General features: G+C 40.4%; 1 protein-coding gene across 1 annotated transcript; it reads left to right on the top strand.

Moving 5' to 3' along the window:
• Positions 1–194: 194 nt before the first annotated feature.
• On the top strand, positions 195–11,695 carry rab22a (RAB22A, member RAS oncogene family). The gene is made up of 7 exons (XM_085457579.1): positions 195–377; positions 1,958–2,037; positions 3,189–3,270; positions 6,724–6,795; positions 8,026–8,132; positions 8,632–8,741; positions 11,009–11,695. The coding sequence occupies exons 1-7, from the start codon at positions 195–197 to the stop codon at positions 11,104–11,106; spliced, it is 732 nt and encodes a 243-aa protein (XP_085313705.1). The 3' UTR covers positions 11,107–11,695.
• The last annotated feature ends 7,800 nt before the right edge of the window (positions 11,696–19,495 follow it).

Below are 19,495 nucleotides of genomic sequence, written 5' to 3'. Positions count from 1 at the left end.
TCCAAAAGAAAAAAAGGAGAAAGGAAGAAAAAAAAGCCGAAGCAGTCACGTGATCGCATGCCGTAGTTCAAGATGGAGACTCGGCGATGTGGTGGAGGTAGCTGTTTACAATAATCACAACATGGCAAATACGACGACCTGCAGGACGTTTTAACGTTTACAGCGAGAGTTGTTACCCAACCTAAGATGTGCGTATGCCAGCTTCAGAACACGATGTTGTAAAGTTGTTTGTAAACAAAGACCACCTGAAGAATATTCAAGATTTAAAAAAAAAAAGGCAAGCAGAGGAGAAAACAGCCAATGATCTTCATCGCAAATTCGATGTGAGAGAGGAGATCGATATGGCTCTGAGAGAGTTAAAAGTCTGCCTCTTGGGGGTGAGTAAGCATCGATATTTTTCAATCTGATTGTACATATGCACACTTTAACTGGAGCATTAATGGAGCTGTCCTGCTCTACTTCCACATAACACATACCTATACTTCTCTAATGGACCGTAATGAAAATTTCTGATATAGTGAGTGGCAATACAACCTCAAAATAAATAGATCTGCGCCAGTGATGACACTCATGCTTATCTACATTGAATTACACTCAGTAGCTGCACAAGGCATCAATCACTTGATCAACGTCCCATTCAAATTGTATTATCCACTACTGAAGGAACATCCTCACATCTTCTTTTCTCTGTCATCCACTTACAGGATTACATCAGCGTTGACAATATTAGTCAAGCTATTAGTGTCACTATTACTCAAATTAGAAAATAGTCAGCCTGCTGCTATTTTAAGAATAGATCAGGTAAATCTCAATCATTAGTGTCAATGTAAATTTAATATCTTTAAGTTCTGATCTCTTTTGGACAAAAACAAGACATTTGGCGTTGTCACATTGCTCTCTAGGAAACTATGCGTACATTCATACTCTAAAGTTGTGATAACCTGCAAAATCTCACTATTAACCCCTACAGCGGCTCTATTTTGATAGCAGGAAGACTTTGCTGGTTTGTATTTAGCGACGTCCTTTGCGTGGTGTGGTCACCTCTACCCTGTCACTGACGGTAATTTCTAACAGGAAACGTCATTCATAGGCCATGAGGGCTCTCTGAATGGAATGACCAGCATGAAAACAATGTCTGCTATGACACTGACAGTCATCTTTCAAATCACATTTTGTGCTGACTTGTCAGACAGGCCTTCCACCACCATCACTGAACAGCTTACATAAAAGTGGCTTGGGCACCTTTAGTAGAGTTTCCGTGACTCAAATCTATGGTGCGGTGAAGCTGCACTGCTGGTTTATTCGGCAGCTTACCAAAACATTTTGTGTTGATTTTTTTTGTCCCTTCATTTCAACACACATCTGTAGCTATGTTAGACAGCATTACTAGTCATTCCTGCAGTATTTATTTACAAATGAGGCTCATTAACTTAATGCATATTTTAATTGGAAATAAAGACACAACAAAACAGGATGATTAGCCATTCATTTTCTGTAGATCTACTAATAAGATTAAGATAGCATAGAGACAATAAGCTAGTTCATTAACTAGCAGACTGGAATTATGACAACCCTGATTATGTATCATTTTGGTCATCTTTAAGATAATTAAATTAGTTAAAACAAGATATGTTACTGAATAAATGGTTAACTGATGGACCACACAAACAAAACATCCATGTCTAGACTGCTACAGCAGCAGCATAAACCACCATTGTCTGTGGGCGTATCTCGTGATAACGCTCAGGTCAGACTTGTCCTCTTCTTTTTCTCCTAATGTAAACAATGTAAACCCTTTTCCCTCTTCCATAAGTAATTTACAGATTTATACCAGCAGTGGCAGGAAGGAAGAGGATCCCATAAAAATGTTTTAATATCCAGGCATATTGCCAAAGATTGTTCTCATATTCTTCAAGTACCATGTTTAGTAAGCATGATCTTTATTTTGTCTGTGCAGGATACTGGAGTTGGAAAGTCAAGTATTGTTTGGAGATTTGTGGAGGACAGCTTTGACCCAAACATTAATCCAACTATTGGGTATGTTTTGCTGCCTTCCACTTCCACAGAAGTTTTATTTTTTCCATCTCCCTCATTTGTTGTAGTTTTACAGGTTGTTATGATGCCCATTAGAGTTATCAGTTAACCACTGGCAAAGAAATGGGCATGAAAATCACTTCTTAAATAACTCGTTTGCTCCAGATTTCAAAATATCTGGACTTTCTTGTGTTCTTTGTCTGTGGCTAAACTAAGTAACTTTGGTGTCAAAGACTTTTTCATCCAACAAATTTTTGAACGTATTATGAACAATATTTGTTTTCTGACATTTTCGAACAAGGAACTAAGAAAACAGCTTTACAACTGAACTGTGCAGTTTTGACATTTAGCCTTTCATAGGGGGCGATCGTGGCTCAAGAGTTGGCAGTTTGTCTTGTAATTGGAAGGTTGCCGGTTCGAGCCCCGGTTTGGACAGTCTCGGTCGTTGTGTCCTTGGGCAAGACACTTCACCCATTGCCTACTGGTGGTGGTCAGAGGGCCCGGTGGCGCCAGTGTCCGGCGGCCTCGCCTCTGTCAGTGCGCCCCAGGGCAGCTGTAGCTACAATGTAGCTGCCATCACCAGTGTGTGAATGTGTGTGTGACTGAACGTGTAAAGTGCTTTGGGGTCCTTAGGGACTATGTAAAGCGCTATATAAATACAGGCCATTTACCATTTCATAGGATAAATAAATGAGTTTTTCTATGTTATAACATTGTACAAAATAAAATCAAATTTTTCTTGCTTGAGCTCAAGTAACATAAACATCTTTAAAACTCAAGTTTGATATGTGGTGGCAGGAATTTTTAGTATTTTTTTAAACTTTTTTGTCAGCATACTTTTTAACAGGAGAAGAAATAATAAATACTAGATACAAACAGCTGCTCCACACACTTATTTTTGGCACTTTGAAATATCTGATGATTATTGGCAAACGGGTTGTTATTGAAATTTGTTCTTGAAATCTCCAGTTTTGTAATTGAGACCAAATGTTAGTTTTGCTGTCAGACTTAAAGAATCCAGTACTGAGCTGGCTCAGATTGATGTGATGTAAATCAGCTTTTTATTGCTAGAATACAGTTTAATGGTAAACAGGAAAAAAATCTGCAAGTGTTTATTTTTCAAATCTGCAACGTGTCATGTTTCTCTTCACCAGGGCATCCTTCATGACCAAAACAGTGCAATACCAAAATGAGCTGCACAAATTCCTGATCTGGGACACGGCAGGACAGGAGCGGGTTAGTATTATGTGCTGAGGTATTAATCGTAACAGCTTCAGTGAATAGTTTTTATATTACCATCAACCTGTTTGTAGTATTGAACGGTCTACTTATCCCCACCGTGTTCTTTGAAAGCATGTGAAAGAATTGCCCACACGTACATCATTCCTTAAACCAACCATAAGAAAACTGAATACTGCAGTTAGTCATAACTTCTGATAGGGGGCAATATTTACCTTACTATAGGTAGAATTCTTCCAGTTCACTTATAATCAACTTATTTTAGTACTCTTGTTCTAAGAGTTCCTTTTCCAAATTTTAATTTAGTGAGTGAAGTCACATAAAAAAGGTTACATTTTTTCCTTTTGTCGCCTTTGATCTCTCTCCCTTCCTCCTCTCTCCTCCTCGTAATTGTGTTAGTTTTTTAGAGACAAACAAAAAAGGGAACCACTGGCATTGTTTTGTTATTTTATGTTTTCACACTTCTCCAAAGTGTTGTTTGTCAGCAGTTTATATGCCGATGCAGCTCTTCTTATCTGATCTGCTCTGCTGTGTGTTTGTAAATATACATTATGAAATATTTTGCCACCAATGCAACGGTCAGAACTCGAATCACACTTTGCAAATGATATGCGATATAGGAGAGAAGCTGTATTTTGGCGTTTTCATTTAAGCCGGTGAAATCGACATGTAGCGTAAGGAACTGCTTTCGCTTGACTCACGCTATAGCCGACCTTTCTCTGCATTACATATCCACGCCACTTCCTTTTTTATGCTCAAGGCCTTCTCCTTTTCTCATGCGTAAGACTTTCTATTGTAATGTGGTACCCCTAGTGCTGCATTCGCTGGAGAGGTGAGATAAGATGCTGCTTGTGTTTTATTCCTCTGTTTTTTTGTGGACTTCAGGGACATTCAGGAAGCCAATTTAAAATCAGACAAGAGGATAAAACTCAAGCTTTCTGAGCTCACTGGCATGCGCTGCTGCTGTATCTTATCTTTGAGCCAGTGCCACTCTACGTCATCATGTCCTCTTTTTTTCTCCTTTGCTTTCATCTGTGCAACATTTTATTTCATTTTCTTCTGGGTTATTTTTTCCCTCTCATTTTTGTTCACTTTTTCATGCCCATGTAGCCTCTCGGTTTTCCAAGTGGCTCACATCTGCGACTGAAAAAGTAGCAACATTCCTTTGGTAGGTTTCGCATGTGTCTGCGTTTTTTTTTTTTTCCCCTACAAGACTGTTGTGGTATTTGGAGGCTTTTCATGGCTTGTTTTCTAACCTCGGTGGAGCTTTGGCCTATTGAAATCTGTGGAGTTGAGAACGAGGAACACAAAGCCAGCCAATGCATGTGAAAGGAGAGACTAGGGCAGAAAGGAAAGCTCAGTGATTTCCACAAGCAAAACCCATATCTCAAGACCAGATGAGGCCTTACGAGCACATCTGAGCCCAGCTGTCAACAGCCCATCCAGGCCTCCCCCTGGAGGACTGCTCCTTTTTACAGAAAACAAGCAAAAGGGAGCATGCGTCCTAACGGAATAGGAGGGTGCCTTTCATTACACACCCAGCTTGTGGTTTCTGCAATTAATCAGTACTCACTGGGCATCACTGGGGCTGTTTTCTGCACTGCTGTGTGGCCAATCGTCTGGCCTCACTATGATTGCTCTTTGGGTTAAAACACAGATAGACCACACAGGACTGGCGGTGGTGCAGCACAGCACTGGCCAGTGAAACAGACAGCACTCTCCTCAGTGCCTCTGCCAAATATCCCAGGCTGGATTCCTGTTGGTGGACGGGGCCAGTAACAACTATAATTATGTGGAATGTGTGCTTTCCTGAGGTAACGATGTCACTCCAAGATGGATAGTTTATTCCATCGTATTGTAAAGGAAAATAGAATTGGCGGGAAGGCAGGGTCATTCCAAGTGAAGGTCTTTCTGAGACATGAGCTGTTTCTTTTAAAATAAATATCATTAGTTAATACATGACACATGGTTTTATTGGCCTGTCAAAAGCCTCAGTGCAGAATTTACTGCAAGAAGGCATGAAGAGATTCTCCCTTTGTGATTTTTCATATCTTTAAGTGTCATTTTTTTGCTCAAAAGCAGAACAAAACATGTTTAAACCCCTAATTATCTCTATTTCTTAACAGTTTTACATAATTATTTATAGTCTGTATGTGTTTCAGCAGGCATAGCAGTTCAGCAATAAACATTTGGGCTCTAAGTTATGTACAGTAAAGTATACATTAACAAAACAGTAAAATACATACACTATGGGGGTCTTGTACTCAAGAATAAAGGTAATACTATGGTCTGAAGCTACACCATTAAATCATAGTTAGGAATTTCTGTTTGTTAGGCAAAAAAAGTCAAAGAAAATAAAGTGCACAGTCTTTTTTTCTAGCCCAGAATCAACTGCAGCTGCAGGCAAAAGCTTGATCTCTGTCATTTCTAATATAGGAGAAGCTTGGGAAGTACTTTAAAATTGTAGCATAAATGTAGTTGCTTTGATTAGTGGAAATGAAGCTAAATCACTCACAAAATCTGCCGCCTGTTTGCAGATCTCAGTGCTCTCTTTTGACTGGTGTATCAGCTGCATTTAACCTCATTTGTTCCCTTCACATGTGGTTGAAGGTGTTTTTAAATATTATGACAGATCCCATTGTCGAAGTTAGTCCTTACTGTGCACAGAGAAGTATTTTACCAACAAAATACCAAATCCTGGCAAACCCCCAGCCTCCCAGGCAGCTATGGATTTAGAAATTTTTGCACATGCTGCTTTGATTACGCGGAGCTTTCTGACGTATTGGGCTAAGATCACATGTATAGTGTTCCATAAATATCCAAACTCTAACAGCTTTTGACACTTTCTGCTCATCTTTCTCTTGATAGCTTTCACATGTGTGAGGCAGTGGTGGAAAGACTTGCCATGTGCTCATTTTGAATAAAGCCTCTTGGATTATAGGCTCAGAATCCCAGGCCTTTAGTTTGTAAAATAGTACATCTTCTGTCTCCTTTGCCTATTTTTATACTCTCTGCTGAGTTTGATACAGTTAGCATAATTGAGTTTAAAGAAAGACGTGGCGATGTAACCGTCATAGGTCTGTGCCTATATAATGGATTATCCTAAGCCTGTGAAAAACATTGTTGAATGTCTGTGTGGTGCAGCTATACTGAAATTGTATATTTGGATCTCTTTTCATATCCAAAATTTAAAAACTAGGAGGAAGTGAGAGTAAATGATCATCAGAGATGGGTTGGGATTGTTCATTGAATAGAGTCATTTTAATTTTTGTTTTTATGCTGTTTTTGTTTAATTTCACATAGCTTCAAAGCTAAAGTCAGACTCTCTGATGTCACAATAAAATCAAGTTTAATAGACGATTAAGGTTCTTGACAGACGTTCTTGACTGATATAGGATGTTAGTCATCGTTGGCTTGTTTTTTACTTGGCTGTTCTTTGTCTCCCGATAGTTTCGTGCTCTGGCGCCCATGTACTACAGAGGTTCAGCAGCGGCAATCATTGTATATGACATCACAAAAGAGGTGATATTCACTTTTCCTCAGATACTAATCATCTCATGAGTGTTTAATTCACGTGTATTGAAAGAATTGTTTACTATTTTAGCAAATACAATGTCTTTGCCATTAATGACATACGTATTGAGAGGACTCTCATCACGTGAATCATCTAGCTTCAGTTAGCTTACTGTGAAGATTAGAAACAGGACTGTCCAAAGAAAATCTCCTCCTACCACCACCTCTAGATTTCACTGGTAAACATGTCATAAATTGTTTGCTTCATATTGATGAAGAAATTCTATCCAGGTGTTTTTCAGCTTTTGAGAAAGCTAGGTTGACTCTTTAGCTTCAGGCATCTGATAAGGATGCCTCCTGGAAACAAGTTTTGGACATGTCCAACTGGGAGAAGCAGATCATGCAGAAGAGTTTATATCTTCCGGCTGGCTTGGGAACACCTTGGCGTGCCACTCAGAAGAGCTAGAGGAGGTGGCCAGGGAGAACCAGGTCTGGGCATCTCTGCTTAGACTGTCGTCTCTGTAACCGTCCCCAATAAGCAGCAGAAAATGGGTGGGTGGGTGGATGGATGCATGGACAGGCTCCCCCCCCCCTTTCTAGTCCTTACGCTAAGGCAAGATAAGTTGTACTTTATTTATCCAGACTTGGGATATTCCTGTTACCACAGCTAAAATTGAGTTAAACACAACAAACCTATAACAAGTGGCTTAAATTAAAAAGATTGGCATATTAAATAAAATACAATAAGACCAAAAATATGAAAAAAACCCACCCAAACTAATCCATCGAGCCATCCATTGTCTTAACCCCTTATTTGATTCAGGGTCAGTGAGAGGGTGGAGTTGGGGGAGAGGCAGGGTACACCTCGGAGAGGTCACCAGTCTATCATAGGCTTAACATAGCGTAACAGACAGCCATTTACACTCTCCTTCACACCTACTGCCAATTCTGAATAACTGTTTAAGGCAGAGTACCCACAGAGAACCCACGTATGCATAGGGAGTACATGCAGAAGGGCCACAGACAGTCTGCCTGTGAGGTGACAGTGACTGCTCCACCATGCCGTCCCAAGTGAAAATAAATAAGTAATTTATCCATAACTATACCATAACTGGTTTTGATTATCTCATTTAACTCTCTTGACTTCCAGCCTGTTCCTTAAACTTCCACAGTAGATACTGTGTGCTTGTCTTAGTATTGTTTTATTCAGTATCACACCTTACTAACCTGTGCCATCAGGACTCCTTCCAAACACTGAAGAACTGGGTGAAAGAGCTCCGCCAACATGGCCCTCCTAATATAGTTGTCGCAATCGCTGGGAACAAATGTGACCTGTCAGATGCCAGGTAAACCTCAGCTGTGCTGTGAACACTTCTCGTATTCACTGTGATTATGAGCCCTCATTTAACATCAGTAGAGAATTTTGTTTGGTAGAGTAGAAAAATATTGTGCGGAGGATGTATCGTGACCTTTTCTGTCAGAATAATATTTAATGTTTGCCTCAGAAATGCCATGAAGCCTGTTCTGTACTGTAAATATAGGCATATGTGTATTAAAGTCTCATTTGTCTTGACCTTTTATCATTATAGGAATTTAAAATGTAGATTACTGGGTTCAAAGTTCTAGTTATTTTTAGTGGATTTAATAAGCTCTAATGGTATTTATCCTTTCCTATGTTGTTGTTGTTGTTGGGTTTTTTTGGCTCAGACTTATCCATGAAATTGCAAAATCTTCTCCATAACGTCTGTAGAAAAACATTTGATGGTTATCAGGTCAGGCATGAAATCTGAGAAACTGTGTACAAATTGCAACATAATATTTCTGACATATCTCCCGCATCTCCAGGGAAGTGCCAGAGAAGGATGCCAAGGACTATGCTGACTCCATCCATGCCATCTTTGTAGAAACCAGCGCCAAGAATGCCATTAACATCAACGAGGTGTTTGTAGAGATAAGTGAGTGTGTTTCTTGTATATTTGGTCGTGCGGGCCCGAACAGCCACAGGATCTTGCGATGATAAATCAAGCAATGAATAGCATTTTAAAAAAATACTGTCTATTAGAGACATAATTTTGTAATGTTTAGTTGTTGTTTTATGTGTGGGAGTTGGAAGTAAAGCAGAATCCACTTAATCATAACACGTTGAGACTTAAAAAAATTGAGGAGACAAGTGGAGAGAGGAGCAGTTGATCCAGTTCTGCCAAAATAACACACAAACTAGAGTTTCACTGAACAAAAAAACAACGTACACTGTATATAATGTACATATTTCTCTGATAGTTTTCACCACAATCTTACTACGAATACTTTAGAGCCATGGGTAGTACTTTGTAAATACACTGTACACTCAAAATTAAAGTGATTATAGTTTGCCTGAAGAATTCTTATGAGCAGTTATACTACTTGCTAAATTAACAAGCTTACAACTCTACTGGATACTCGGGGTATGTTTAATGAAACTCTGGTCGGTCAAGATTAGTCAGTATAAAGTGAGAAATCTCAGAACATAAAGAAATTAAGGAGTATTTATTTGAAAAAACCCAATTAGTAACATGCAACATGAACACAACTACTCTGCAGTAGCTTTCGGCTTCTTTTTGAAAGATGCTTTAAAAGAAACCGATGTTTAGTCTAAACTCTACTTAAAGTTTTATATCAGGAGTCCCAGATGTAATAATACACAATGCAGTATTTTGTACTGCTGTCACCATCTACAATGAATACTACCATATCTCGCAGTGCAGTCAAACTTGAGCTTCACTAAACACTAAACTGAGACATATCTACGCTGTAGATATGTCTCAGTTCCATACTGCATACAAGATGGACCCAGACCGTTATTAAGGCTACTCCTATTAAAACCTATTTAAAACTAAAGATTTAACCATTAAAATCTATTTTTGGGGTTTAGGAATGCAAGCAAATAACTGTAATTTGACAGCCTAATCAAAAGTACTTACGTGTTTTACTATTTTTCCTGAATTTTTGTTAACCAGAAAATTTGAACAGTCATGGATAACAAAAATTAAACTGTAGCATTAAAAAATATCAATTAATGAATTTGCACAAAATGGTGAATTAACCATTACAGAAATATAAAATATAATTTTGGGTAATTACCAGTACTGTTCATTTTTGGATGGTAGTTGAATATAGGGCTGTGCGATATGACCAAAATCTCATATCCCGATATAAGAATTCTATCGTCCGATAACGATATAAATCACACAAATGTATCATTTTCTGTAAATTCTGTTAATCTCGGGCAGCTCGACTTGCGGGAAGTGTTTCCAGCTGCGCGTCGTGTAGCTGGAGTCGAGTGTTTTAACCGATGTATGAAACGATACATTTTTAGACATAAGTTGTAACGGCCGCCGTTTTCTTTGTGAGTATTTATTACACTGCGTGCTGCGGGGAACAGCCTGTTCTAACGTTTGAGTCTAAGGTTTATTTTTTAGCACCTGGCGGCTCTTTTTTAATTCTCATGCGTAAATAATCTGCTCTTTCACGTGATTCAGTTTATTTTGAAAAGTCTCAACAGGATCTTGAGCTTTATTGTGAAAGGTTTATGTGGAACATAAACAAGCAGACACGCGATGCTGTTGCCGTCATTGTTGCTAACCACAAAGCATAAAAACAGGCGCTTGTCCATCTGTAGTGTGGTTATATAAAATATAAGAGAAAGAGAGAACTTTAAGAAATTAATATAGCCACTACAGTGACCGTCAAAACGATGAAAAAATATTGCCGTAAAGAGTTTATTTTGCGACACCACGAAACAAACGATAGCGTAAAATGAAATGATAGACGTTTTTAGATCCTCATCAGATATATATCGTTATATCGAACAGCCCTAGTTGAATACATTTGTTATACACTAATTCATGCAAAGCTACCTTAATAGTCCAAGAAAAAGAAAACAAGTAGCAGGAAATGAACACAACAGGTTCCCTTAAACATTATATAGAAAATCACCAGTGTCTAAAATGTTCACTGTATATTCCTCTATGTAGAACTTCTCTGGAAGTGTTAGTGAAGAAGTGAATGAGTGCATTAACCTGGGACACAACTACAGTTTTATTATAAATGCTGTGTGATGTTGCACTAAACAAATCTTTAAATTTGAAATAAATAAAATATTGTTTAAGAGTAAAAGATAAAAGTGAACAACCTGAAATAGAAAAAGGTAGGCTGATACCTTTATGTGTGTGTCTTCTCTAAGGTAAGCGCATCCCTGTTGTAGACGAAGCTGGAGGCTCTTCAGCAAGAGGTTTCAAATTGGGTCGTCAGGCCTCAGAGTCTCGCAGGACGTGCTGCTGATGACGCTGGTGACTGTCTTCCCTCCCCTCCAACGTGACCTGTGATACAAGCTTTGCCCATTTTCTTTTTTCTGGCCTGCTTCAGCTTAAAGCCACGGCAAACCCTCAAACGCCTGCACCACAGACACCCGAGTGGGTCAGTGACACTCGGAGAGTTGTAGCAAATATATTTTCATGGCAGTCAAAAACAGCAGGTCATTGTGTTTTGTTTGAAAACTCCTAGCCGGAGAAAATCAGTTCTCAGGTTTACTGAGAATTAACAAACAGCGATGCCAGTGACATACATACATGCAATTTTCTCTCTCTGGTGCATTATAACTCTAAATTCCTCAGCTTAACTGTACATCTACAGACTGATGGATGGATTCAGTCGTTTATAATTGTACATTTGTACAGATCTACTATCTTTCAACCAAAAACATGAAATGAAGTGGTTAAATCTTGAAAACTTATTTTCATAGTACTTAAGTTATTGCCTTTCTTTTGGGAGATCTCTCTCCAAGCATTCTGAAAGAACCAAAAGTGTGAATTTAATATTTTATATAAGATTTTGAAGGGAAAAAAATGATGTTAGTCATCCTAATAAAAAGCCTGGCTCTCCCTGTGATCCTTTCATCGCAGCGTCAGTCGTTTCCAGCCACAGTCCACTCCAAGAAGGATTGTGCACGCTTAATTTAAATTTTATTGTGTGATTGCTGCTTTAACCGAGGCAAAATACCAGTGGGATGTTTTGATGTAAACCACAATCACACAGTAAAAGAAGCAGAAATGAAAGATGTGTGGGAGCCTTCTTCCTTTACATTGGAGAAATAGTTCAGCTTTTTGGAAAATTGATATTGCTGTCATGTCTAAATGGTAAATATGTGGCTGGAGCCAGGAGAGAGTCAGGCTTGGTGTTTTTAACCGGCTGACTGCCAGTGGTTTATACGTGATGGACAGACTCCTGTTGTTTGTCTAGCACTCTGCCGGAAAACAAATAAGCATTTTTCCCTGAAATTTAGCTTTTCCTTTTATTATCAGCTTTGATCTTTTTCTCTCTGTGGCTTAGAAAGATGTTTTCACTGCCACTTGTTCCCAAGAATGACAACAAATTTCACCGTCTATGATTAGAGGAACCTCATTATCAGACCCTCCCTGTGATGGTGCTGTAATCAGGACAAAATACTCACTCTTGATTATTATATGATAAGAGTTCCAGCTGCTCACATCTGTTCCCCATTTCCCTTTATAATCACTGAAGAAGTCTTTACAGCATCCTGTGTATGAAGTGCTTCATAATGCCCAAGGTACAGAGCATCCTGCCAGTCCCCCTTTTTTTTCTTATCCCATTGTAACGTTTCACTGGCAAACACGCCTGTCTTTACTCTTTTGCTGCTACTTTACAACACTTTAACAAGGGAGGTTGATTTTTGTGAGGACTTGCCAAATTCTTTAATTGTCCCATAAACATTTTTCATCTTTCCTTTTTTGGTTTCTTTTTTTTTTCTCACCACATAATCAGCCCCAGCTCACACATCCAATGTTGTTTTACTACTTGGCCTCTGATGAAAACAGCAAGAGCTGGAAACTAAACCTCGTCGAGAGGAAACTCATATTTTAGAGCTTAAATCTCCCGTTAGGAGAAGGTTATGGGTAGAGAATTAGACGTGGCGCTGTGTCGACATGCTGACCCCTTAATGAACCTTGGCCTGTATTTTGTCCTGAATTACACACTGTGTGCTTTGTTCCAGAATCTCCTTTCTGATTTTCCTTTTCTTTCAGCTTTTCTGCCTTATTCTTCTAAACCCCAGGCTCTCGATGCACGGCTGAACTGAGATCTGGTACTGTATACCACGTATGTCCTTCGGATCCTGTTGGTTGTGGGGTCATATTGTGATTGGTTTAGATGCCATAATTCCTGCAGCAATCTTTATGTGGGTTATAGACTGTATATGAAAGATGACATCATCCATTCATTTCTGGATTTCTCCATTTTAAATGCTCAACTTTTTCTGGCAGATCGTGGAGTGCTAAGTTAATGCTAACTTGGTTGACTGGCTCCATTGATAAAATACTTGAATTTTAATCACTAAAACTGACTCACAAAAGGTTTAGCCAGACTAAGCACAGCAGGGGCCTTATTATCTGTTTGATAATTCCAATAAAAGTTATTCTAAAAGACGTCAATACCGCAAACATAGTGGAGAGCTCCAATTTATGCTTGTGTCGGCACATCTGGGACGCTTCAAACCCCTAACTTTAACCAAATCAGAATGATTATAAGAGAAAAACACTCACCCTTCCAGTTGTTATGAAAGAGAAAGTTAGGTATATAGACCACACATATTTGTTGAACTTTTGAGGCTGTTGATATGCTTGTGCCAAAGATGAAGGTAGACATTGACTCCTTTTTGGCCTCAAGCAGCCACTAAAGAAACTGCAGGAAGAGTTTTTGATTCATTGTCTTTAATGAAACTTGTTATCCCACTGAAACTTTTTTTTTTCCCCATAAGTGAATTTTTCGGGTGTTGTCCCAAAAGTTTGACTCATAATTTCAAGTTATTTTCTCAGAGGTCTGAAATTTTGAGATAATAAGCTGAAATTTTAACTTGTGGGTAGTAATTTTTTATTTTTTATTTTTTTTGGGGGGGGGGGGGGGGGGTTCAGTGGCCAAAAATAGCCAGAATCTCGCTCAGTCTATAAAAAGGTTGGCCTGAAATCTAAGTCTTGAGCCTATACTGACTAATTTTATCCTTATCTGAATCTCTTGAGTCATTTTATTCCCCAAACCTCTTTTCAAAATTTGAAAAAAAAAAAGGTACAGATGTGAGCTTAATTTGTTTTTCTGTCCACGCAAACAACTATTTGCCTTGCATCATCTGAAATGTTTCTGTTACTGATGAGTTGTGTAGTGAGTGGTGCTGCATAATGTTCAGGAGTTGGGAGTCGAGTGCAATAGAATTAATTATGACACACTCTAAATGTGACCTAAAAACAAGGGAAATCAGTCCAGAGTGATCCTCGTGTAAAAATGCAGTCTTTGTTCCTTTTTCTTTTATGTTGATTTAATTGCAGTTTTGCTCAAAAATACAGACTGGTGACAAATTAAAAGAAAAACAGTCATAGTAAGGCATACCACATACCACCAAGACAGCTTCAAAGCAAGTTCCCACCACTTTCCATGATCTCTTTAACTCCAATGGAGGCATTGGACACCTTTTATTGATGAAGATTAGTGTTAGGGTTAATGAATAATTGATTTTAAGATTTTTCACTTAATTTGTCACCCATCTGTAGTCGACCGGAGGGGCAGTGTGACTGGGTCAAACCTTGAAAGCCAGAGGAGAAAATGTAAACTTTTAATTGGCTCTGCTATCTGTGATAATTCACCCAGCACTACATTAAACCTACATTAACTCGAGCCAATACTTACCACAGTGTTACCGATTTTTATTCAAAAGGGAAATCACGCTGTTACATTAAAAGCTGCACTTTGACTTTTTTGTATTGGCTCATATTACTAACATTCTGCCTGTAGTGTGTTATCTCTGTGAAGTCACTCGATGAAATAATTCTGTAAAGCCTCAGACTTCTTAATATCCCCTGATGTTGCTTTAGGTTTTGACTGTGTGTTTGATTCTTATTGCCAAATAATGTCAAAGCCATGTTACCACAACACGCATACTTAACCTCTTCTGTTTTTAAAATTCTGATTTAAGTTAAGTGCTAATCACATGACTGCTTAGAATGTTTAAGGTTTGATTATTAATTATGCCGCACATTATTTCCCCCCATTTGGAAACACGAGGCATGAATAGAAGTTGTGTGCCTGTAGTTTTGCATTGGAAAAATATCGATAGTCTTGGGCTGGCCCTGGGAATATGCTTAAGCTATGTTATGTATCTTTTACAGTGTACATATGTACCATCAAATTGCACACAAATCAATAACTCTATTCGAAGCCGGATGTGTGAAGAAAAAAATATACCTGTACACCATTTGTAGTAAAATCATCAGCAGTGTAGTTACCATATTTAGCTTTTTGCTATATTTCATACTGATTGTAACATATCCCTGAAAACACTTGTTTGCAGTGTAATTCGAAATGCGTGAAAAGGGAATTGTCATTTGTTTACTAATAAAAGATTTCCAAAAATAAGTGTATGACTGCAGCCTGTAGGAAGTGTTCTTTCTTTTGTGTGCAGATGTGTGCATTTCGATGTTCCTTAGGATACAGTGACGGTGTTAGTGACTGTTTATGCTTTTCAGTTAGCAGCCAGCTGCAGGGCCATATATATATATATATATATATATATATATATATATATATATATATATATATATATATATATATATATATATATATATATATATATATATATATAACTTGTAGCTGCAGCTACAAGTTGAACAGCCACAAGGGGCAGTACCCTCCATGGAGAAGGAGGCTAGAGGGCAAGATCAAAGTAGATCAAAGTAGCACGGAGAGAGGTTAGCCAACTAACGGAGTTGCAGAAAGGTGCGACGAATAAGGTGCCTAAGAAATACAGCAAGCTGTCCATACCTGAGGCCTTGGAAACTGCCAAGCAAAGACTCACAGCCTTGGCCAGCCACTTGAGGAGGTACACCAGAGAGATAGAAGGCAGGAGAATAAACCAGCTGTTCTCCACAGAACCAGCAAAGGTGTACTCTCAGTGGCAAGGGAACAATAAGAGAACAGCACCACCAAGGCTGGAGACGGAGCAATACTGGAAGAGCATATGGGAGAAGGATGCAACCCATAACGGCAATGCTCAGTGGCTAGAGGATCTGAGGGCAGACCACAGCGACCTCCCTGAACAGGGTCAAGTAACCATCACAGTGGCAGATATCCAAGAAAGGGTCTCCAGTATGAAGAGTTGGACAGCACCAGGGCCCGACATGGTTCACGCCTACTGGCTGAAGAAGCTAACTGCACTCCACGAGCGTCTGGCAGCACAAATGAACCAGCTGCTAGTTAACGAGAGACACCCGGAATGGCTAACTGAAGGCCGGACGGTCCTGATCCCCAAGAAGGGACCGGTCCCCTCCAACTACCGACCAATAACCTGCCTCAGTACTACATGGAAGCTCCTGTCAGGCATCATATCGGCTAAGATGAACAGGCACATGGGTCAATACATGAGCGGGACACAGAAAGGAATTGGCAAGAATACCAGAGGCGCAAAACACCAGCTACTGGTAGACAGAACAATCAGCCGAGACTGCAAGACCAGACTGACCAACCTGTGCACTGCCTGGATTGATTACAAGAAGGCCTATGACTCAATGCCCCACAGCTAGATACTGGAATGCCTAGAATTGTACAAGATCAATGGGACCCTAAGAGCCTTCATCAGGAACTCAATGGGGATGTGGCGTACAACACTAGAGGCCAACTCCAAGCCCATAGCACAAGTCACCATCAAGTGCGGGATCTACCAAGGAGATGCTCTGTCCCCACTGCTGTTCTGCATAGGCCTGAACCCCCTCAGTGAGATCATTAACAAGACTGGCTACGGATACCGACTACGGAACGGAGCAGTTGTCAGCCACCTCCTGTACATGGATGACATCAAGCTGTATGCCAAGAGTGAACGAGACATCGATTCACTGATCCACACTACCAGGCTATACAGCAATGACATTGGAATGTCGTTCGGACTGGAGAAGTGTAGCCGGATGGTAACAAAGAGAGGGAAGGTAGTCAGAACTGAGGGGATTGAACTACCAGAAGGCAACATTGCAGACATAGAGGACAGTTACAAGTACTTGGGGATCCCGCAGGCGAATGGGAACCATGAAGAGGCCGCTAGAAAAGCTGCAACCACCAAGTACCTGCAGAGGGTCAGGCAAGTCCTGAGGAGTCAGCTGAACGGTAAGAACAAGATCCGGGCCATCAACACGTACGCCCTGCCCGTGATCAGGTACCCTGCTGGGGTAATAGGCTGGCCAAAGGAGGAGATAGAAGCCACTGGCATAAAGACAAGAAACCTCCTTACCATGCATGGAGGGTTTCACCCCAAGTCCAGCACCCTGAGGCTGTACGCTAAGCGGAAGGAAGGGGGCCGGGGACTGGTGAGTGTCAGCACCACAGTCCAGGATGAGACAACGAACATCCAAGAATACATTGGGAAGATGGCCCCAACTGACCGAGTGCTCAGTGAATACCTCAGGCAGCAGAAACCCAAGAAAGAGGAGGGAGACGAGGAACCATCATGGAAGGACAGAGCCCTGCACGGTATGTACCACCGGCAGATAGAGGAGGTGGCTGATATCCAGAAATCCTACCAGTGGCTGGACAAAGCTGGACTGAAAGACAGCACAGAGGCACTAATCATGGCAGCACAAGAACAAGCTCTGAGCACAAGATCCATAGAGGCTGGGGTCTATCACACCAGGCAAGACCCCAGGTGCAGGCTGTGTAAAGATGCCCCAGAGACAATCCAGCACATAACAGCAGGGTGCAAGATGCTAGCAGGCAAGGCATACATGGAACGCCATAACCAAGTGGCCGGCATAGTGTACAGGAACATCTGTGCGGAGTATAACCTGGAAGTCCCGAGGTCAAAATGGGAGATGCCCCCAAGGGTGGTGGAGAATGACCGAGCTAAGATCCTGTGGGACTTCCAGATACAGACGGACAAAATGGTGGTGGCTAACCAACCGGACATAGTGGTGGTAGACAAACAGAAGAAGACGGCCGTAGTGATCGATGTAGCGGTTCCGAATGACAGCAATATCAGGAAGAAGGAACACGAGAAGCTGGAGAAATACCAAGGGCTCAGAGAAGAGCTCGAGAGGATGTGGAGGGTGAAGGTAACGGTGGTCCCCGTGGTAATCGGAGCACTAGGTGCAGTGACTCCCAAGATAGGCGAGTGGCTCCAGCAGATCCCGGGAACAACATCGGAGATCTCTGTCCAGAAGAGCGCAGTCCTGGGAACAGCTAAGATACTGCGCAGGACCCTCAAGCTCCCAGACCTCTGGTAGAGGACCCGAGCTTGAAGGATAAACCGCCCGCAGGGGCGTGCTGGGTGTTTTTTATATATATATATATATATATATATATATAAGAATGACACTTGAGATATGTGGTTGACAGGCAGATGGCTGAGAAGGAACACACATTTAACAACCTCTGAATACTTATTAAACAGAAATATATACAAAACATTCAACTTATTCAGTGGTTGAATTTTAATAGCACATTTTTGGGATTGGCGGCACAGTGGTTAGCACTGTTGCCGCACAGCAAGAAGGTCCTGAGTTCAATTCCACCATCAGGCCGGGGTCTTTCTGTGTGGAGTTTGCATGTTCTCCCCGTGTTTGCGTGGGTTCCCTCCGGGTACTCCGGCTTCCTCCCACCGTCCAAAGACATGCAGCTTGTGGGGATAGGTTAATTGGATAATACAAATTGTCACTAGGTGTGAATGTGAGTGTGAATGGTTGTCTGTCCCTGTGTGTTGGCCCTGTGACAGACTGGCGACCTGTCCAGGGTGTACCCTGCCTTTCGCCCTATGACAGCTGGGATAGGCTCCAGCGCCCCCCGCGACCCTGAAAAGGATAAGCGGAAGCGAATGGATGGATGGATGGATGGACATTTTTGGGATTGATCAAGTCAATATAATGAGTAGAAATTCTGCACTATGTCTACATATTTATACATCTGTAATAATTTAAGGCACATCTTTCATCACATTCAGAGATGCAAGCAGATCCCCTGGTTTAATTAGATGTGACCAGTGTTCAGTAGTCATTAATTTACGCCGGTATTCAAAACATTCAACATGTTGGGACATGAGATCACAGTTCATTATTGTGCCACCATGATTTTTTTTTCCATTTTCTTTTTTTAATTTTCTGGACTACACAATTCAAGTTGATTTTGATTTCCAACAATTGTTGCAAGAAATAATCTATGAAAAACAATCTCATTTTCCCTGGATGATTGAGCATGCATCAAGATATGAAAAACTATATATACTATATTTCAATATCTCACCTGCTCTCTTTAAGAAAAATCTAACAAACTGATAGAAGACATTCATTCAGATTTTGGTCCATACTGACGCGATAGCATCACACAGTTACTGCAGATTTGTCGCCTGCTTCTTTAAAGCAATATCGGAGACTAATAATATCACTCGCACAAGAACTATGTGTACTTTTTACTAACTTTGTCATATTTTGCTGACAATAGTTAAGTACTTTTATTTTAGTACGGTGCATAACGACGACTTGTACGGTTGATTTGTTTTTATTTGTTGATAATGTAGGGGAGACCGGGGATAGCTGTAACGTGGGTCAGTTGTAACACTTCCAATTTCTCCAATCAGGGCTAAGTTTCAAATGATGTGACTCATCCTGTGCATGCCCAATTCAGTTCTGCTATC

This window comes from Copadichromis virginalis, linkage group LG5 (genome assembly GCF_057382275.1).
Source record: "Copadichromis virginalis isolate Kocher_CV1m ecotype Utaka linkage group LG5, C_Virginalis_male_GT1.1, whole genome shotgun sequence".
Classification (NCBI taxonomy): domain Eukaryota; kingdom Metazoa; phylum Chordata; class Actinopteri; order Cichliformes; family Cichlidae; genus Copadichromis; species Copadichromis virginalis.
The sequence above is the reverse complement of the archived record's forward strand: the minus strand, read 5'-3'. Positions and strand labels throughout refer to the sequence as shown.